The 22,925-nt window shown below is 38.6% G+C and overlaps 1 protein-coding gene across 5 annotated transcripts in view; it reads left to right on the forward strand.

Moving 5' to 3' along the window:
* Window positions 1-22,925, forward strand: part of KIAA1549L (KIAA1549 like) — a 136,913-nt gene that overhangs the window by 65,217 nt on the left and 48,771 nt on the right. For all 5 annotated transcript variants that reach the window (XM_071808855.1, XM_065839883.2, XM_065839885.2 and 2 more), the window contains 7 exons: window positions 775-937; window positions 3,943-4,002; window positions 5,557-5,708; window positions 7,064-7,235; window positions 10,603-10,766; window positions 17,033-17,223; window positions 21,119-21,246. In XM_071808855.1, coding sequence (XP_071664956.1) covers window positions 775-937; window positions 3,943-4,002; window positions 5,557-5,708; window positions 7,064-7,235; window positions 10,603-10,766; window positions 17,033-17,223; window positions 21,119-21,246 — 1,030 coding nt within the window. The remainder of the gene's footprint in view (window positions 1-774; window positions 938-3,942; window positions 4,003-5,556; window positions 5,709-7,063; window positions 7,236-10,602; window positions 10,767-17,032; window positions 17,224-21,118; window positions 21,247-22,925) is intronic.

Consider the following 22,925-nt stretch of genomic DNA (forward strand, 5'->3'; position numbering starts at 1 on the left):
CTCTTGGCTACTTGTAAGTGGATGTCAGCTAGGCAGACTTTTGGTCTGACCTTGAAGTCTTCTTCTGATGCTTTCATTATACCATATTTTATGTTTTTATTTAGTGATCCAAATAATAAAAATGGGGTATTTAAATAACATTCATGAATGCTATTCGTTCTACCTACAGCATCAGTAGCCGAAAAACATCCCTCTTGTCCTAGGGCATGAGATTTCTGAGAAAACATGTTTTTTCCATTCCTGCCCCACCTTTGCCTCTCTGCTTCCTGCAGAAAACTGGTATTAAAGGATCTGATCCAGTACTTGCTAAATAGAATTTGTCCTTAAATGTAGTCATCAGATTTGGGCTTAGGAAGAGACTGTTATAGAGCTAAAGTGGGGATGACAGCAGGTAATCATATGATGCCAGGAACAGAAGAGACATGATATCCCTTTATTTCATATGGAAAAGGTGTAGGTCTAGAAAACTGCACTAGGAAGGCAGAAAGAGAGCAAGACATACAGGCCTAATTCTTCTGCATCAAACATTGGACAGTTTTGCTGATAAGCAGTCCACTTTTTCTGCCTACTGCTGCCCTCCAGTAACTCTGTGTGCTAAAGTAGAAATTAAAGTATCAGACAAGTAGAGTTTTACATAATCATGTTGAGTGAGCTGTATATAATCCACCACGCGAGTTAACATTTCTACAGTTTGATTGGGGTTTTGTTTTTTTTTTTTGTTTTTTAAACTGAGCTGAAACACAGCTAGAACTCATTTCTTTACCTTTGTTTCAGATTTTGAACACCTCCAATGTCTCCCAAGCTGTCACTCTGTTTTATGTAGTGAACAATCAAAGCACAACTCTAAATGGCACTATTTCCAGCAACCTTCTTAATCAACTCTCAGCTGAGCTGGTGGGTTTCTACCTGACCTACCCACCTCTCACCATTGCAGAGTGTAAGTACACCCAGCACACAGCTCCTTAAGAGTAACCAATACTAGATTTTTGTTTTGCAAGTGCCATAAGCTTTGTTGTCAAGCTCACAGATTGTAGCTGTGTTTGCTGACTACTTTTGAACTTTTCTAAAGTGGGGGGGATTAGGCGGGTGGGATTTCTGGGTTTCAGTGTTTGCTTTGGCTGCTAGACACACTGGCAGATAGTTGAGAAAAATGCATATATGCTGTCATAAATGAAAAAAAGGCCTGTGCCAGGTTCCAAATAAAGTAAATTTGTAGTTTTATATAAAATGAAACACAGAACGTGCCCAGTTCTCCATTTAGGAAAACCTAGTCCAGCACATGAAGTTCATCTTCAGCATAGCCCTTTACTCCAGTGGAAGACTCAGCATTTGCTGAACTTCACTCTCAGTTTAAAATGTGGTCTAAGAACTTTAGCATCAATAATTTACTTGAGTTCCAATTGTTTTGAGGAGTCAGAAGTACAGAGAGTGAGAGAAAGTTGTATGTCTGAGCAGCCTATGTGACATATATTCTTTCTGACTCTGTATGGTATTTTTTTTATTATGGGGATTTCTGATTAATCTGCTTGTTAAACTTGGTATGTGACATTAAGCTCACTGTGGAGCTGGATTATCTCTTCACTGGAGATCAGTGTTCACTGAAAGTGAGAGGAGATTGGAACATTGTAGGTACATTGGTACATAGTGATGGACTCTGGTTAAGGAAGAACAGGTTTCAGCTGATCTCAGTGTATGTTAATCTTCATGAGATGCTTGTTAAATTTGAAATACTGTGCGCAAACACCAGTTCTGGTTAAGCTTCTGGTGACTATCAGGCTCATTCATAAGGCTAAACCAGTGATGGAATAGTTCATAATTTTTCATTTCACAAGAATTGAAATAATTTGGCACTTAAGAATGGAGTCAAATATGTCTTTATGATCAGCCTACAGAACTGAGTGGATTTTCAGCTTGAAGTAAAATTATTACTGTGCTTGTTCACTTTCTGATTCCAAGAAAAAGCAGAACCAGGATGCTGGAAAGCAAGCACTGGGGAAAATATAAGTTACCTTTTTTTGTCAATCCATTTTATTTGCAAACAGCCCAGCAGCAGAGCAATTACCTTGTGCTGTTCTTCATCAGTCACTTGCACAATGAGCTGTCTGGGGGGTAAATGGTCTCTCTTCGGTGCAGGGCAGTCAGGAATCACAAATATTATAGCTCCGGTGATCATGCAAATTCTTGAAAAAGAGAGAGGGTCTGTTCTTGAGGCATTACCTGTCTGAATCAGATATTTGCAAACGAATAGGTGAAACTGCTGGATGATGAGCTTTTGCTCTGCATTGGTGTGTGCTTTTAAATCAGACCTTCCACCACAGGGTGAGCATTGTCTCAGGGCAGGCCTGCATTTTCATCAGGTCTTTCCACAGGGGAGGTGGAGGGAGGCCATTGGCAAATGGTGTGCACAGACACCTGGAGAGGGATGTGGACCTTTCATCATCTGACAAGCTCCTTCCTTTCTGTGACTGAGGGGTGAGCCTGTCACAAGAACACCCCATGTACAGGACTCATCTTCATGGAGCATCCAAGAGCTCAAGGACAAAACCTGAGCTGGTTTTGATGGTGGTGACTGCACTTGGCTTGAGGTTTTTGCCTCCCAAATAGACCTGTTGTGTGGGAAGAGGATGATGGTGCTTCTCGCAAAGGCAGAACAGGAGTGTGCTTGGTAGACAGGAGCCGTGGAAGGCATTTGTCACAACAGTAAGAGTCTTATGTGGTATTGCTGTTGTCTGCTGATCCCTGCACATGATGAACTGACCCGATAAAGTCTTTAGCTACTAATAGCTTATATTTCATTCTGGAGTTCTTGGTTTTATTCCCCACACAGCAGATATGCTGCAAACTTATGAACTTGATGTGCGTGTCGTATTTATGGCTTCAGACGGGTAGTGCGGCTTGAGAAAATGTTTACTTTGAGAAGTGTTTGATGCTCATTCATGTGGCAGTGCAGTCGTTTCAGTTTATCAAACAAATATCGCTGCTGTTCTCAGAGCATGTTATTTCCCAGTAGACTCTGGCGGCTCCTCCAGAGCCTTTGCAGCCGGTGATGGAAACGCACAGTGCAGGACATGTCCTCAAAAGCAGTTACTGTGTGTAACCAGAACCTTTACTATGTTTACTGTTCCAAGCCACTTTGGAGTTTAAAAATCAAGGTAACTCAATAGCAGTGTATCAACATGCAAAACACGGATATTTTCTGAATTAAGTTCCAAGTATTAATGCTTTTTGTGTTGCGTAAATCTATTGGAAGAAGTACTGAGCTGTATAATGGATTAGCAGCATATTGAACTTTACAGCCTAATGCACTTTGGAGATGGAAAAGCTAAAAAAGAGCATCAAAATGACAAACATCACTTTCTCACAGGTGTAAACACCATTGGTAATAATTTCTTAAATGGTGCAGAGTGAGAGAGTGAGAATACCACATTTAAGGTGCGTTCACAGTTTTGTGAGTCTCGTTTGTAATCCATATGGAATGCACTCTGTGATTGGTGGAATCTGATCCTGGTTTATTTTAATATTATTTTAGGTTGAAATGGTGGTCTAGGTTAAGTAAGGATTAAATCACAGCATCACCATAGAATGTCACCTTGTTTTCCCCAGGAGATTACTCACGGAGAGAAAGCAGCAGAACCGTATATAACAGACACATGCACATTGCATATCATTTTCAGTAATGGGCAATCCTTGGCTTTGCCCCAGACAGTGTACCAGCCAATATTTTGGTGACAGGAAATATATGTCCTGCTTTGTATGGCAGCGCTTTTGTTGTCCTTTTTCAGACAGAAGAGAAATTGTAATCCTGAAAATTATGCCTCTAGGTCTCCTCCTGACCCATAGTTCAATTTTATTTATCGGTGTCTGGTTAACCAAATAGTTTTGGGACGTGTAAAGTGTAGGATGTTGGAATATTATGTCATAATTTCAACTTTTATCTTAAAGCTTTGGAGTATCCAAACCTTGATGTTTCAGAGTCAACTAGAGACTACTGGGTGATAACAGGTACTTTTTAATCTCCTTCTCTTTTCTATGGACTTCAGATAATAATTTTTAGTGTGTGATTATATAAACACGTTGGTGCAGTAATTTTACAGAAAAATAGTGGCTGCCCCGTGAACCTTCCTGTTACATTAAACTGGGCAAGTGTATTTAAAGCGACTTTGGGGCATTACTGTGATTTGTCATCTTGAACAGAGGTGTCTCCTGCGTCCAACACCAACCTTAGAATTTATGCCACTTTAGTAAAAGCACTCCTGAGAATAGCATTATCTTCTCAGTTTTAAAACACAAATAGACTTTAAAAAAATTATTTTAATTTTCTAGAACTTGGATTTAAATCTGAAAACAAAAGAGGATTCTAGACATAATCTAGGAAGAAAGGTGATCTGTTAAACCAAGGAAGTTCTGATTTGCTGACTCTGGCTGCGTACAGAAATATTTGCATTTTTCACCTGAAGCATTAAGCACATAACTTTCTGTTGATGTAAAAGGAGGTGCAGAGAATGCTGTTGGGCTTCAAAATACTTTTTTTACCAGTTATTTCACTGGTATCAGATTCTCATTGACAATCATTTTGACTTTAGAAGTGATAACTGGGCAAGAAAGAGACACTTTTCCCTAGACATCTTTGAGTGACTTGATACCAAAGCCTTTCTAATCACTTTGTTTATACCTGGAATTGTTTAAAGCTCAGGAGAAAAAAAGAAAAGGAGCCTGACATGAAAGAGATTAAATTCTACACTCTGCTTCCTAAAGCTGGTGTGATTCGGTACCTGAGAGAGGATCTTGAGATTAAAAATAAGTGTATGTAAAATTATGATCCTCTGAAGGGAGTGGTACAGCTCTTCCCCCTTTGGACTCCATGAGCCTGATGTGCCATTTCTGGCCTTTGTGCACTTTCTGTAGTGGAGTGTTATTGGTATTACAATGGAAACTCCCTTTCCAAAAAATCTCATGGTGATCTCAAAAGATTTTTTAAAAATAATATTGAAATCCCATACGTTTGTATGAATTAAATTAACATGCAATATCACTTATTTGAACTTCATGTAAATTCAGTGTCTTTTCCTTTTACATTCATTTTTATTTAGGAAATGTTTATTAGTTTTCAGTGCTCTCATGCATGTAGTGTTTTGTTTCAGACAGACTTGTACAAAATTCTGACTTCAGATTTCAAAACTACTGGATGCAAACCTGTTGTTTAGTTAACAGGTGCATCTGGTGATAAGTATAAAAACAGACAACTTTGATAGTTTTTTACCTTCTATGTTGAAGATCATAGATTAGGTGCTTCCAAGAGCCATTTTGGTAAACTGAAGGCATAAGAAAATTTTTGGAAGGTTTTATTCTCTGAAACATTGTTGACATTATCTGAGAAGAACAGTGCAGGGGCTGAAATAGAAGCATGTTATAAATCCATTGGGAATTACTGAGGGGGGGGTAACAATGTCCAGTTATTCTCCTTTTAAGCCAGCTAGTACAAACTGCCTTGCAGACCACGTTACTTAATCTGTCCATCTAAAATGTGCTGATCAGTGATTTTCTCCATTCCCACAGTTATTCAAGGGGTTGATATTGCATTACTGGGGCTGAACAACCAGAGCTTTGCAAGATTAATGGAGCAGCGTTTGGCCCCACTCTTCATGATGTCTCATCAGCAAGGACGACGGTTCAAACGTGCCACCACTGTGGGCAGCTACACCGTGCAGGTGGTCAACGCGATGTTGGTTACACGTAGATATGTGTTGAAAAAAGGGATTTGTTTGCATGTGTCCTGCCCCAATTTGTCTGCAAAACTGTGTAAATGGGTTGAGATTTTCTATCTTTTTTGTTGTTGAAACCTGAGCAGCGAGTGCAAAATGCATGGCATTACTAACAGGTTTATTTTTCTGAAGTCACCCATGTTTGCCTGCCTCTCATCTTAGGTAATTAGTGTTAATAAATATTTTCTCTTTGGTTGCTAAGATGATGAGGTCAATGTACATATTTCAATGTATTCAGCATAATGAAAAGTTCTGGGGCTTTGTTCTTAAATTAAAAGAAGTTTCTTAGCTCTTTCACTATTCAGTTAACTTACTAAAGCTAGAACTTGTTTTTTCTTTTTGTTGAAAAAAATGTGTGTACAGGGTTAGTCATCAAACCATGTGGCCACATATCACATTATGAAGTAGAGATTTCAGTCCTGAGTAATTTATTAATCATCTTTCTCTTATTTGCCAACATTTCCCATTCAGTTTTTTAAAATGATCTTATTTTGTTTCTCACTAATTTAGCCAACTGATGCCTGTTATTGGGTGTTCAAAGAGGATCTGTCTTCAAAAATTGCACAAGAACTTATTGCCCCCTTTTTTTTTTTTCAATTACATGATGATTTTCACGAATTGCTTGTTGTGAAATATAAAACCAAATTGCTAGTTTTCTCATTTGCCCACAATTCTTTGTGTTTTCCCACTGAAATAATTTAAACCAAGAAATGTGCTTTTACTTGCCAAAAGTGTGAACCTTTGTAAAATTTTCCATGGAAACTTGACATATCTTAGTCCATAACATAATACACAAAACTCCTTTTTCCTCTCATCATTAGAGGTATTTGACATTTCATCTACTCTCGGGAAAGATGGAGGTACAATGTAAAAATTCTGCTAGTGTTCTGCAGAATTAAATGGTAAAAGCATGGTTCTCTTTATTGTCAGCCTGGGATCAAAGACAATGAGTATACAGGCAAAATGTGAGAGGCTTCTTCAACTGCAATATGCCAGCAAAGTATGATTTTCAATCTTATGAGAGATTTTAAGAATTCCCTCTTTACAGAGAACTGTAATGTCCAAACATTTGATCCTCTCCTAATTTTTACTGCATGCTTTTCTTAGTATAGGTTTTTACCTTCGGAAGTCCTGATCCTGTAAGAATATTTGCATGGAGCTTATGCTTATATAAGGTCTTGAAGGAGCTCCCTCTGTGCACGGCCTTCAAGTAGCTTCTGGTACATTTTATAATAGTATAATACAAACAGATCTTATTTCTCTTTCTCTCTTTTTTTATTTTATTTTTATTTTGCTGAAAGATGGTAAAAATCCAGCGCATTCCAGGACCCAAGGAGCCAGCTGAACTGACATACTATACATTATACAACGGGAAACCTTTGCTGGGCACTGCAGCTGCCAAAATTTTAAGTACTGTTGACTCCCAGCGGATGGCCTTGACACTGGGCTATGTTATTCAAGTTCAAGCTGATCGTAAGAGTTCTTTTTAAAATAATCTCTGCTTTAGTCTTTCTTTAAATTTATTTTATTTATTATTTTATTTTATTTATTTTGTTGTGAGAACACCAGTGTAGGTGTGGGAATCCTCCATTGATCACACAGGGAAATTTCAGCTGCACTTTTGAGCAGCTGCTAAAGTCAGGCTGCTCTTTTTCATATGGAAGACAGATTAATCTTTTATCATAGAAAGTCAAAGCTATATACCAACTTTTATTTAGCCAATCACTGTAAACTCTATTGTACAACTAATTTTGCACATAGAGTTTTATGAGCTGAACAACTTCATGGAACTGTAAAGTCAGAATTAATTCTGATGCTAACAAAACCATGGCACCACAGGCTAATGACTGATGGGACTGAATTGCCATTCAAGTAACTTGACCTAAAGTAAAATGAACTGTATGTGGGGACTATCAAGATGTCCCTTATTTTTGACTTGTTCATAATAATGTATATTGTTTCTATCTTGAAGGGTTATATTTTAAAAAATAATTATTTTCACCAAGAACCACGTGATTGTTAAAGCTATTGTTTAGACACAAATCAGAAAAGTTGTGCAGAACTACAGATGTGTATGGATACTTTTCAGATTCAGGATATGGTAGCATCATTCAGAATAACACAGCCAGAAAAGTCATCCATTCTTGAAAAGAAAAGTGGTTTTGAAGAAGTGGTTGTGAATTTCTCAGTTTTGAGATTTTCTAGGTTTGAATTGTGTCAGTTACTGACTGTGGGCACAGGTTGGTTTGTTTTGTTGTTGGTGGTGGTTTGTTTGTTTGTATTCCTGTATAGCTGACCTATAGTCATAAACCTGTCTGTGGTGGAGCTTGGAGGGCTTTTTGTGCAGTAACAGCTTACTGTATGAATTAATGCCTTTAGCTGACTGAATCTTTCCAGTTTGCTAAGGTATTTATACAGATGGAATGAAAATTATATGGTGGATTTCAGTACTGGATCTCCTCACTGGCTAAACAGCATATAAAATGGGACTCCCTGGTGACATCATTTCTGCCTGAAAGAGCAGTGATATTGAAATAATTACATGTAATAGTGACAGGAAAAGAAGGAACCACTGTAATAAGTAATTGACATATCATCCTATAAACATATGACTGAGTTAGAAGACTAAAGTACGATACCATTGTCAGAGACTGCACTATATACTGTACCTGCGCCTTGATCTGATCATGGTCTGTTACTGACCTTAACTGGACTGAAACCAGGGGTGTCCATTCCTGCTTCCACAAAGTCCAGCATTTAAATTCTGAACAACTTTGTTTTCCATGATAATATTTCCTTAATGTAATTTTTACCAAAGCATCTACAGGTAACATACAGCAATTCTGAGCTCTTTATGCAGCTTTGTGATTTATATGAGTATTTAGGTAATTATATGAAACTTCTTGCTCATGATTTAACTTTGTACTTCATTGGTCTGATAAGGCAGCCTTATTCATCTGTAGATTTTCATACAAGTCAAATAAGCACAGACTATTGTAAGAAGAGAACATACAGAAATTGAAATTATGACCCCAGGTAACTGAGATTCTGAAGCTAGAGTATTTGAAATGTAGGAGATAGTTCTATCTTTATACCTTATTACAGAAAAAATTAATTTCTTTCATTTTGGACACAGTATTTGTAGTCTGTCTTTGTATTCCCAAAGAAAATACTTTGTGTGCACTTAATTTTTACTCATTATAACTTCCCTCGTAGCTGAATAAAAAGTTCTGTACCAAAATGCAGTAAGAAAAGACATCTGCCCTCAGGAACTCATAGTCTGGTTAGACAAGACAGACAAATAATGAAAAAAATATGGATGTTCCTGTTTTATAAGCAAGGGACTCAGTTATAGCAAAATGAAAGGCTTGCTTCAAAATCCACTCAAGTCTTACTGCATTGAATGAACTGTGGATTGACTTAATCAACGTCACATTGAAAGCTGGTAATTGAATTAAAGATATAAACCAGGATTCCTAAATGTCTGTCTTATTAGCCACAAGGTCACCTAGAAAGAATAATTATAATTTTTCACCAATTGTTTGCTGCTTCCACAACAGCAGTCTATAATTTAAAATTACTGTTATCTGATAAAATTCAGATACACTTTCCTCCTCCACAGCACTTTAACTCACAGACTATGTATTCAGAGTCAGTAAGTTAGAATTATGCAAGTGCAGAAGATACTTACCTAGTGGTGCTGTTCCTACATCACCCAACAAACTACATTGCTTTTGCAAAAAGTTGTAGGTCTACAAAGAAATGAGACTCAAGCAGACTTTCAGCTGGCTCTCATAACCGCTGCTGAACAAGACGGTACGTGTTTGAAGTCTGATCCTAAGAGATGCTGAGTGCCTCTGACAGCTAATAAGCTCAATGACATTTGAAAGCACTAGTCCCCTGGGAAATAGGAAAGGCTGCCTTACGCTGGGATTCTCGCAATTGCCTGTCCATGCCAGCAACCAGTGGTGCAGGAAAATAAATAGATATAGGTTAAGGAAGCCCACATAATATTTCACTAAACCAAAATTCAGCATTATGAGATGATGTGGTGTATTTTTTCTAGAAAGAAATAGAATGAGAGAACTGTACAAGTTGAAGATTCATATGAGGAGACTTTATTCTGATCAAATGGAAACTGAAAGCTTTGGCCACTGCGTTTCTGAAATGTACCCTTTTCCTAGTGCCCTTATTAATACATCTGCAAGTAACTCTTTCCAGCCTCATAATTTTCCCTCCTTCAGAAATGATGGATTCGTTTTGACCTTAACTATGATAAAGTATTTCTAGAGCACAAGAGAAGCATTTTCTTATTGCTCTATTAATATCAAGAATAATGATGAGCATGCTTAACTTCATTGTTTTTGAAAGCTCTGCCAGTTTTCTCTTGCTGAGCCAGTAAGTCTTTGACACCAGGTATGGGCTCCATGTGTATACTTCTAACACATATGCTGCCTTATTATAAGCTGTTTTGGTGTTTGAAAAATAATTCAGGATGTATGACTTGCACCTTGTTTTGTTTATTCTGTAAAAGAGCCATTGGGGTGATATCTAACATGGTATCTAGCTTGACTCCGGTGTTGATGGCTGCTTTTGCAGCTGGCTATAACTATTTTGCAGCTGGCTATAATAAGTACGAGAAGAGAGCCCAGGGATTTGTGAATTGAACAGTGTTGCTGATTCATTTTTTTTGCTTACGGAATACAAAGGTATAAGTAGATTACTAACATCCTTTGATACTAATTGTTATATTGAGACAGTTGAAGACTGTGTTGGAAGCAATTTAAATTTTGCCTTTGCACAGTAAAACTCATCAATGTTGGTTTGCAATTTTCTGTAGCTGTGGTGAAGAACCCCCCAAACAACCTGTGGATCATTGCAGCGGTGCTGGCTCCCATTGCTGTGGTTACAGTTATCATCATCATCATCACAGCAGTTCTCTGCAGAAAGAACAAGAACGACTTCAAACCAGACACCATGATGAACCTGCCTCAGAGAGCTAAAGTGAGTGACCCATCTCCAGACCCAAGATGCTCATTTGTTTTCTGAGGTTTTAACTGTGTTTCTCTGCTAGATGTAGTTGAAGGATGTTCGGAATTGAAATGGTCATTATTCACAGGCTGGATCTTTGCGCTTCTTCTCTGTCCTCGATACCACTGGTCACAGCAATTACCTTTCTGTTTTACTTAGGGCTCATCAACTTCCTTCGCACCTCATCCCTTCCTGCATAGGTAGCAGTGACTGAATAACCATTACACAATCATGTAAGGCACTGAGCCATTAGGGTTGAGTAGGATTTACTCAGGGTAGTTGTTTCCTTCATGAAGCTGGGGACTATCACCCTTAGGTCTTGCCAGCAGCACATCTCCTGTAGGACCTCATTCTGAAACCCACAGCCTGAGCTGCTCCTACCTGCTCCAGGTGGCTATGGCTGAAGCTCTGGGCTTTGTCAGCGATTCAGACCTGGTCCAAACCAGAAGTTCTTAACCCAGCTGCTAATCCAGAAAATACATTATTTCTTATCAGAAAATTCCTCCCACTGCTATTTTTCTTTTAGAGATTTTGAACTTTCTAATTTATTTGTGGATATTGTTCGCTGGGCTCAAACAATTATATTTTCCTTGAAGTTACTAACCCATATCAGTTACAAGTTGTTGGTTTGTTGTTTTTTTTTCCCCCAAATCAAATGTTTCCAGTTTCCTTCTCTGTCTCTAACAGAAAAATGCCACAGAATACTGATGTGTCTCCATAGTGAAAAAAGTCTGTGATAAGAGGAACAAAAGTCTTTTAGAAACCCCTAGGCCTAATGTAACAAGACTAGGCCTAATGTAACAGGAACTTAATAGAGAAACAATATCTATATAGAGACTGGACATGAGGTAAAGAGGGATGTCCTTGGTTTGCAAGCTGGGAAAACGAAATGTTCCTCTAAATGAAGAAAGAGCTACATGACTTTTGCTGTGTAGTAGCACAAAAAGAAAACATGCATGCTCAAGAAATTAGGTCAAGAAGCCAACCAGGCTGCAAAGATCATCAGGGGCCACTAGAGACCTCTGATGAAGACCCTTGAATACCAAATATGGACTTTTGGCAAAGGGTGGGATTATGTAAATAATTTATGTTTAACGCATGAACTAACTGGTAGAAATACACAAATGTGCAATTGGTGTGTGTAATAAACTCCAAGAAGTGCGAGTCATGTGCGCACACGATTAGAAGAACGAGCATCCAGCGCTCTGCAATAAAAGTGCTGGCTTTTCAACACTTTCAAAACAGTGTTAAGGAGTCTTTTTGCTGACTTTCTGGTATCATCTGCCTTCCCAATGCTGCTATGAAATGGCTCTTAAACAGGGCCACCCTAAGTTAAGAGTTTTTAGGCTTTAGAACCCATGTGTAAGTCATACTGTTCCTTCGCCCTTCTAGCTGGCTTTGTTCTTCTCCATTGGCATGGGATTGAAATGATACATTTTTTTCTTTCATTTCTTAATGCTGCAGACAGCAGGATTATTGTGATTTCAGCTCTGTTGCTTCTGCTGAAAAATGTAGATTGGAGAGAGAGTTGAAGGAAGGCATGCTGCATATGACAGCTCTTTTCTCCTCATCTGAGGTTAGTTGCAGATGGGTGCAGCTGGTGCCAGCTGGAAAAAAGACATTTGTATCAAAAATGATGCGAAAAAGACATTTCCATTTTGTTTCCAGTATGCTCATCTATTTATCTACTATTATTTGCAAAAGAGAAACAAGCAGAATAACAAACACAAACACAAATTAATACCACTGCACTGATACCATATATTGGAACCTCTGAAGTGCAAATCATGCTTTATTCTGGGCTGTTGCAAATACTATGCACCATTTGATTCTTCTTGTATGTAATCTTAATTCTAGCTAAGGGACAAAATGAGACTAAATTTGTGCATTGTTTTGAGCTGGACTTTGTTATGGGATACTTTACAGCTGAAGAAAGTTGCTATTTGAAAAAAGCCCCACAACACTGCTGGTTGAAGCTACAGCACAGGAAATAAACTTGAAAGTATTGTAGTGTTTTAATCCATAATTATCATTCCAAAAAGGAAGATCAAGTTGAATTTTTACTTCTCCTGAGAAACCAGTTTCAATCAGACTGTAAAATATGTGGTCAGGTTGAAATCTATTCAGTGGGATTATATTCGCATCAGCGATCCATGTGGTCAGACAAGAGCTGCATCTGCAGAGCAAAACAATTGGTGCTGAGTTCCAAGCATCTGCACTACACTTGTTTCAGGAGATTTTCCTGCAGACTTGCTCACATTTGCAGCTGGAATGCACCAGTTCACTTCTAGAGTGCATTTGCCCTTTTTGGTATATTTTGAGACTCCATAAAATTTAATTGAATTCATTATATAAAAAAATGAAGCATTTAAAATGAAAGCTCAATTGATTTCTGCTTAGTTTCACAATGATGGCTCCATCAAAATGGTTCAGCCAGGTTTAGTTTAGGGTATACGCTGGTATATGGACTGTGGAAGATAAATTCTGCAGCAGGATTGGGAATAAACTGGTTTTATCATTCCTGATTTCAATGTCTTTACTTAGAATAAGACTAAGACATGAATTTTGGGAAGAGAATGAAATAAGGTCATTTTGAAAGGAACAGTTTTATTTTTAAATCCAGTTTAAGAAATATCAGGAATAGTGGTAATTACTAAAACTGTAATTGCTACTTGTCATACAGTTTGGCAATACAAATAGCTGATGAACACATATCTATATCGTATTTAAAATTACTATATTATATGTCCTGGCTTAGAAAAGTGCCTGAGACTGCTTGATTAATGCTGAATCTGTTCTGTAAGTGGAGTCACAGCAGAGTGATTTTTTTAGTTTAAGCAGCAGCTTCAATATTTTGTTTCTGTGCATCTGAGATTTGTTGTTCAATCACCGGAGCAGCTTTTTGATACCTTCTGAATACCCAACAAACTGTATAGAGTGGAAAAGAGACTATTACGGGATACCCGCAACCTTGGGTTTCAGACGGTTTTGTTTTCAGTGGTGCCGTTTTATGTGTCTGGATTTCAAAAGTCCTATTCCAAGGGGCTGTTGGAGTGGAGCTGCCTGTTCCTTGCTGCAGCCCGATGGCTCCCAGGGGAGCAGGAGCTGCTGCCGCGTCCCCCGCCAGCAGCATCGGATGCGTGAATGCAGCACGGAGGGGTAATGAATGAACGGAACGTTTAGCGTTAAATATCCTTCTGTAGCTGGGGGAAGTGATGTAGCAGAACAGCAGGATTGCTGCCTGTGATTGGTAATTTAGGAATGACTTCTATTGTTGCAGTAGACTGAAGGCTAAATAAATGAAGTTTAAAAAATGACCTCTCATATGGAGTGCAGTTTGTAGTATCTTTCTTAGGAACTGAATTGCCTTAGCAGTCAGGGACATCTAGACTGAGTTGCAGGTCAAAGGGACTGTTACCATGTTTTTTCAATTGGCTCTCCAGTTGTCAAATTAAAAGAAGTATAAATTTGAATTGGTGAAATTCTGATGGGAATTTATTTTAATGTTCTTTCAATGCTGTTTTTATTTTGAGCAACTGTTTTTACTTTGAGGTTTTGGGTAGATGTTAGCTTTTACCTCCCTTGCTTTCTAATTCACAGCATGCTTTTTTTAAGGCTGTAATCTGATTTGTCACCTTTCTTTTAGAGCAGGAAAGAATAAGCTTTAGGTAAACAGAGATAAGATCTACAGTCTAAGACCCAGAAACAAAAGCAAATAATGCAGGCCATGAGAAAACAACCTCTATCAATTTGATAAAGGACAGGAAAAAAACCAGAAGATTAGAGAAACTGTGTAGCTGGGTATATATGTAGAGGGGAGGGGCTGATCATCCTTTTTTTCGTGATCATTACAAGGAAAAACGTCCCAGAAACAACTCCCTGGATTCAGTCTGCCCTTTGCCAGATAATGTAATTTAATGGTCTCATAATTCATTTATTATTTCCTAAGCAACATTCAAATCTCAGTCCCTCGGTCTTTCTGAGTATTGTGGCCGTATTGGACATCTCTGCCTGCAGTGCTTCAGCAGTGCCTGATCATGATTTAGTCTTGCCAGTTCCCTTCAGGGGTGGTAAAGCCATCTGCTCCTGTGGGCTTTTACAGAGCAGGGTTCCAAGATCAAATTTTATTTAACGCAACATGTCTGCTGATGAGGATGGCTTTTTCAGCTCTTATTTAATGCAATTTGTTACTAGACATGGTGGTAAGTACAACTCAGATTAAAATAATTCTTCATTTTCTCCTTTGTCTTCCATTGGCAGATCCAGGCTGGGACTCTGCAGATTTCTGTAGAAATTCTCATGTTTTGCTGCTTCAAGTTTAGTTTTGTTTGTTTTTTATTATTATTATTTTTTTTTTTTTAAATAAGGTATGAAGTATAAGTTGTAACTTCTCTTTCAAAGACATGGAGGGAGAAATAACTGATTTAATTAGCTATTCCCTTTTGTTGCCTTTTTTGCAGAATAATTAGCATGGTCTTGACTAACAGTTAATATAGATAAAAAGGTTGGAAAATATTATTTTGGTTGAAAATATTACTGTCTAGGATGGTGTGCAGTAGTTCTTCCTAGCTGTCCTCCTCAGAGCTTCTGTTTCCCCTTTCTTCATTCCCTTCCCTTTCTTAATTTCCTCCCTTTACAGCTAATGTGGTGGATGCTTTTGTGGTACCCTGCCTTGGGAGGAGGGCAAGCAGAAGGCTCTGTCAGGGCGATATCGTCATGACTTGCCATAGGGTAGTGATGGTGAATTGGCATTTTTCTGATGTATTGCAAGTTCTATTGTGGTAATGTGCAGAGACGCCTGCTCTCCCAAATCAGCATTAGCCCAGTTAATGTCTCCTTAATGCACTTACCAGAGGAATACTGAAGTATATGAGCACATTACAAATCATCAGCCTCAGTTCAAACAGGAGATTAGGAATGCAATGTACATCCCCATAAACAAAAAGCATGTTTTCGTTTGGTTTAAAAAATAGAAGACAGCCCCCCTTTTTTTTTTTTCAGGCTGAGATTGCCTATGAAATTTATTTATATTTATAGCTATAACCCAGATTTAAGAAGAGACAGAACAAGAGAAAATGTTTTTTGCAGATCTCATCCTTTTCCTGTGCCATCAGCAAATTTTTTTTCATCCAGCTGTTTTTCTTCTGGAACTAAAATATTCAATGGCAACATGACAGGAACCCAAGAGAGACTATTCAGGTACTACCTGTCTAACTATGATGTGATTCCTGAAGTATGCTTGAGGGTTAAAATCACCTGTGGTGTGTTTTATGGTGCTTTTTTTAGCATTCTGCTAATAGTCATTCTACTTCAGGAAGAGCATCTTTCCAGTTTTTGGTCAATTAATTCAATTTAGTGTAGCAAGAACATTTTTTGTGTTATATATTTTATTTCTTTTTCCAGACGTGGTCAAGAATTTCTGAAAGTGATAAATTTTTCTTTTTTTAAAAATTTATTTTCAATGGAAAAATTCAGTTAGTAAACTGAAGTTTTACTTAAATACTTTAGTTTTCTGTTAAGAGAATCAACCTTTCGGTGGGTGCTTTACCCAGAAGCCATGTGTCAGTTCTGCTTGTTCCTTGCAGAGGCAGCAGGGAAAGCGTGTGCAGACTTGGGGGCAGGAGAGCCCAGGCACACAGCCCTGGGCTGCCTTGCTGCAAGGATCTTGCAAATGCCACTTCCTGAGAGAAACAAGTGAAGTCAATAACAACCTTCCCAGTAGGCAACTGGCAAGCCAGGGGAAATAAAATTTCACTGATCTGAAAAAGATATTTTTCTGGAAAATATCGCCCATGAAACTTTTATGTGTGCCTCTTTTGCTTTTTCTTGATTTGGAATAAATTACTCCCACCACCCTCTTCAGAAAGACAAGACTTTTCTTATATAGAAAGATTTCTGTTTTCTGTACGGGCTTATTTTTCTTCCTCCTATTTTATTCTTCCATATATTCATTGTCCATTAAAGGAATTTCTGGGGGTGCTATGGCAGAGTAAGAAAGGTTAGCCAAGATCAACATTATACTAACTAATCATGTTTAAAATATGTGGAATGGAGAGCTCATCAGAAAATTGCTTTGTTGGGCGTTCAAATGGCAATTTGCATATTTTTTAACCCGTTGTTTATGTAATTAAAGAAGTTAAGGGGTAGTGGAAAATTTTCTATTGAAGCGGAAATTTTATATTAACATATGACACATGCTGGAAATATATATATTTTTTTTCTCTTGCTTTTTTTTGCAGCCAGTACAAGGCTTTGACTATGCCAAGCAACACTTAGGTCAGCAGGGAGCTGAAGATGAGGTTTTACCCGTAACTCAGGAGACTGTTGTACTTCCACTTCCAGTTAGAGATGCTCCTGCTTCCCAGGAGAGAGAAATTACTCAGGATGGGAGCACCATCAAAACTGCCCAGTCCAATGAAACAAGGAAAAGGTATGGACTGACATGTTTCCACAAAGGGGTGCAATGGGGTACGTGCTGCTGGTTGCTTAGGAAAAACCTGTAAGGTTTGGCACCCTGGCTCTGCATGTGGCAGATGGTTCCTCCATGATATGTTCTTGGCATAACACTCATCTGCACTGGCTGTGTAAGATTGCTGCAAAATACAAGATAAAGTGAAGACTTCACAGATTGCACATGCGTAGAGGAAGTAAAAGGGAAGTGGCTCTCCTATGAATGCTGGTTTTGTTACAAGGGATGAACCCAAATGAAATGTGGGATCTGGAGCATGAACACTGATCACTTCTCAAATGAATCAAAAGGTGGAACCTCAGCCACTGGAAGCTCCACCTATAGACTGTCACTCCAGAATTGGACCCAATGTCTTCATTAGTAGAAGGGAAAACCATAAACATACACTGTATTATAGAAAACCTCTAGATCCAATGTGTCTACAGCAGGACAAAATGTTCGAGAGTGTAAGAATAGACGAGATGACATCAGTGTCTAGGGTAAAGTGTCTCTGGTTTGCAGTTTCTTCATAACAAGTCTACAGGGTTGTAGGATCACTGATGAGAAGGTCCCCAGGAAGCTATCTGGCCCTTCCTCTTCTCCACTGCAGGGTCAAATACACCACTAACTCAACTTTATCTACCTTTTTTTGAACTCTTCCGGTGGTGGGATGATCACAGCCTCTTCAAACAATCTGTTCTTTGCTACCTTTCCCATTAGGAGATTTTTACCTCAAGTCTATTACCCTCAATGATCATCAGAATATCTGAATGTCACTATTTCTTCTCTTGTTCATCTCAGGCAAGGAAAGCAGATTATCCTTTCATCCTAGCTGTTTTGCATGTGTCAAGTCCATTTTTCCTTGATCCATTCTCCTTGAAATTAATTTAGAGTGGAAGATCATTAATTCTTTATTGCTAAAGAATGATACTGAAGGGAACAGAGGAAAATAAAACTGTTCAGTTAACAGCCTGAATAGAGATAACAGCCGTTGTCTAGTTCAATGGCCTAGCTCAGAGTCTGGCTCACTGTCTAGTTCAGTCCTTGCTTGCTGAAGGAACTTGATGGCATAAAAGTTAAGTATCTGAGTAGTGCAGATAAATTCTATAGAAAATCAGATGTTCATAGTTGAGTCACCTCATCTTGTACTTGTCAATGCACACTGATATTTGCCCCTTTGGAGTGGTGGGAAAGCTTGGAAAACTCTGCACAATATTGCTGTAGGCAGTGACAGGATGCACCGGAGGGATCTGCAGCCACAGGAGGTCCCGCACTGGAAGGTGTCACCCCACATGGCACAGGGCTGGAGGACCTGGTGCTGCTGCTCTTCATGGGGATAGACCTCTCCATTGGACAAAAGTTGAGGTTTTCCCTACAGAAAACTGGAAACAGGAGGATTCTGAGCTGGTGTCTGGTTTGGCATTCTTCTCTGGTTGTGTAGTAAATCACCTGCAATACAGAGAGAGCTGTCCGCAGGGAGTACCAATAGACAGAGAAGTCAGCTGAAAACTCCCCTGATTCCTGAGATTTCTTTGCTGGCTTTGGGCATAAGCTGTTACTATGCCCTTTACTGTCAGCAATGTGTTGTTCACACCATAAATCACTTGAAAAATTGGAATCGAGTTATATAGTCTGTGTGAACCAAACAACATTTTTCCCTTGTGGAGTCTTGCATCCTCGGATGAAATGACAAATGGAAGATGACCACGACACCGGCTGTGGTTGCTGGTGCTGGGCTACCACAGGTTAAGTCTTTGCTGGAACTGTTCTTTAAAATGTTTTGAAGCATCCCGAAAGCCATGTGTAAATACACACAAAAAATGTAAACCAGCTGTATTAATTAATCCTCTAACAAAAGCGATGAAGCACTTCACTCAGTCATTTGAATGAGTGCAGAAATCTCCCTCTGTTTAATCTGTGCAGTTTTAAACAAATGTCGGTAAACCAACTTCATCCACAAATTCACAGGAAAATTATTCTTATTATCAAATGTCTTGAACCTTGGTGCCTTTCTATGCAAATAACTAAGAGTTAGTTTTGCCTCCTTCAGGGTGATTACTTGAGTAAGTGAGAACATGCAGAATTTTAGTCTTTTTCATTACCAGGAGCTGTGCCTGGGGATGGAATTTAATAGCTTCTGAAGATGAAGAAATATTTCTTGACCTTTATGTATTTGTTCTTTCGTCCAGGCTACTTTGCAGCCTGGAAAGGTCGATTTAAATCAGACTGCTATGAAGTGTCTGGTAATTGATCAGAATATCTTCTCTGATATTACCACTGGTGGAAACTTCACAGTTAATAATACGATGACCACTTAAAAGGATGAATATTTAGATTAGAGGCAGCAGAAATCGCGGTGCAAGTTATCCATGCTTGCTTCTTTTCCTTGTTCGCAAGTGGAACATATTTCCTTCAGGTGTTTGTCTGTCCCTGCATGAATTTTTTACTGGGCTAAGATTATTCATTAGCAGTGACAGACAGGTTTATAGAAGAGAAATGCTACTTTTCAAGAATATTTATTCTCAATAGAGTTTCACAGGAAGATCCCCAGAATGGGCTGAGCTGAGCTGGGTTGCATGCTGAGTTCTCCTAAAGTTCTGTAACTGGAAAGAGGTCATCTCAAGTTATATATATTTCCACCTAGGCTGTCTTCAAAATAGAGTCCATAAGAATTACGTTTCTTATAACTTGTCCCTTCCTGTTTTGACCACAGTAGATGCTTTCTGCTTATACCAGACAGAATGGTCAAAACTGGAGGTAAATGAATGTTTCAAACTTGAAATATAGTATTTGCAATAACTTTTGGGATGCTTTTTACAGTTGTTTTGCTTCAGTATTGGTTTCTGGATATAAAGCCATTGTGACAGGAATAGAACTTGATTTGATTTTTGTTTTCTGTAAATGGAAGTCCTTGTGACTAAGTATTTTTTTGGTTTTTTCCCCTTTCTCCCTCTGATGTAAGCTCTTTACATTATGGCATTGTTGGCCATGACAATTTATTGATAGCTTGCAGACAGGTGCATAAGTAACTATACAGGTCCTGTAGATAGTTTGCATTCCCATTGTGACAAGTTTCACATGTAGAAACGTGACACCATGTCTGGATGTGGAGTAGCACCAAATTTAACGCTTTCTACTTTGGCCTGTTTTTCCCAACTTATGCATCAGGATTTGAGTAATTTACCCACTGCAAAAATAAGAGCTTGCTCCCAGTGCAGCCTGGAGTTACACTGCTCATCTATTTATTGCTCCTTGTTGGGGCTGAACACTCACAGGGGTTCTACTCTGCCCTCCTCTCTCAGGGACCAGTTTCAGGGCAAGGATATGCAATGGTTGAGTAAAACAAGCATTTCCTTAAGAGTTTCAGCAAATAATGGTGCTGGTTAAGCCAGGTTATGGGCAAAATGGAAAAGGAGAATTTTCTCATCACATTGTGATGAGTTAATTTTGCATTGTGGCTGACAAAACGATTGAGTGTAAATGCAGGGTAAATAATAAAGGAATTACTTTAGCCATATATATAAAAACAAAGGGCTGCTTTATTTTAGCTGTATAAATGACACTGAATGGATAACAGGATTTTTTGTCCTTTGCAGTGCTGCTTCTGTCATTGTGGGGGTTGTGCATTTTGATGTTGTTTGCTTTCCATGCTGCTAAGATGCCCATCAGCCCTGAGCTAATTGAGAAGTTGTGTTCTCCTACCATCACCCTGTTCCTGCCCTTACTGTGTTTCTGTGTGCAGTTGATATTATGTCTCCTTTTGGTACAAAATCAGACTTGAAAACTCAGTGATGCAAACTGTGTGAATGGAATAACCTTGAAAGGAGGTTTATCAGGAAGAGCTCACAGCCTCCCTTGTTGCTATGGTTACTTGCAGCCGGTCCCCGAGTCAGAATGGCTCCATCATCAGCAACGGGTCGGGAAAGCCCAGCTCTGACCGGAGCTCCCTCCAGAAAGTAATGGCACCGCAAAAGGTGACAAAAGACGAAGGAAGGAAAAGAAATGGTGAGAAGTGTTTCTTGGTGAAAACTGCTTGTGGTCTCCCCTGTAGCTGCACCCACTCAGGCACCATCTTCCTATGCCTTCAGCAGTACTTGGGCATTTTCTGTTTGTAGCTTTTTTATTTTCCCTTTATTGCTGCAACCGTTTCTCAACCTTGCACAGAACAGTGTGATGTTTACACTTTGTGTGGGCCTTTGTAAAGTTTCTTTCTTTTTTCTTCTTTTTTTTTTTTTTTTCTTTTTCAGTACTAGTAAAGTAATGAAGCCATGATGCTGTGTAGTAGGCGGACAGGGTTTACAGCTTTTTCTTTTTCTGTGTAGAACCCTAAGATATTAGTTTCCATTACCACTGAAGTAATTTTTTAAGGTGGTTTTTCTTTTTTTTTTTTTTTGTGTAGAGCCCTAAGATATTAATTTCCATTACTGCTGTTGCCAAGCTGGCCCAGATATGATGAAGATGAATTAATTAGGTAGAAATTAATTTCAGAAAATGAGAGACATCAGAGCTTTAACTTTTCATCTCTTATCATCCTCATCATACCTTTTTGTTATTAACAACCACTGACAGCTTTTTCTGATGGACATGGGATGTTACACTAAATGTTTTTTACCAGTCCTTGGTTGGTGGTGGTGACCTTGTGACTTGAGATGTACCAGGAACATCTGAAGAGAGTAGAATGCAATCCGCTTTCTTCCTTGCTTTGTTTTGTCTGTCTCTCTCCTTATTTCTCCTGAGTTATAGCTTTGCTTCTATAGCTATATTTTACATGTGAATAGAAAATACGTTGGCTGAACCATTTGATCACTTCCCTCTAAAGGGAGGTAATTAAATTGTACGTGCTGTCATCGGATTTTTCGTCGTGTACGCAAGCCCATAATTCTTCTTTGTTACAAATGTGAGTGTGGATGGAAGGACCTGGGTAAAGAGAAAATCCTAGTGTTGATCTCTTCTTCTTCCTCCAGTAAATCACCTGAGTAATCTCTCTGGAGCATTCTGATGGCAATCCTGGTATCACATCGTGGCATCTCTTGATGATCATGATGCCTAATACTAAAGTGTCACACAAAGGCTTTGCTGCTTTAGCAGGAATACAGAGTGATATAGAAACAGATAAAAAGCACCAGAGGTGGCCTGTTTTGTACAGCAAAATCGTACTATGTTTTTTAAGTTCCCTCTGTTCTTTCCATTCATGTGCTATAATGCACCACATCTTGTGGTGACCGTATAATTGATATAACTGCAGCACTTAATTTTAAAATCAGCTTCATAGAGATTTATTCACATTTGCAAATTCACACAGAGAAGTCAAGTTGTTAATTTTCTTTTGTTATGAGTTTGTCACCTGTACTGCCTTCCTCTGACAGACCTGTGACTTTTCTGATTACTTCAGACCCATAATAATAAGTATTCTGGCTAATCTTGCTCAAAGAGGCATTTTTTTCTTATAGACAGCATAATAATATTTCATTGTTCTATGTTTCAAAGGTCATAATTATTTTTTTCACTGTTTCAAATGTAGCTCATTCTCTGAGACAACAACATTTATGGTTTCCAGTGTTAAAAGCTGTAATTTATGTTGTTTTTTTTTCTTCCCTACCCAGGAAGGTCAATATTCAAAAACAGTGTCAGGTGATGTTTATACATGTAGGCAAAATAATTTAGTGAAGGTATTGTTTTGTTTT

The sequence above is a fragment of the Patagioenas fasciata genome, chromosome 5 (genome assembly GCF_037038585.1).
Source record: "Patagioenas fasciata isolate bPatFas1 chromosome 5, bPatFas1.hap1, whole genome shotgun sequence".
Classification (NCBI taxonomy): Eukaryota; Metazoa; Chordata; class Aves; order Columbiformes; family Columbidae; genus Patagioenas; species Patagioenas fasciata.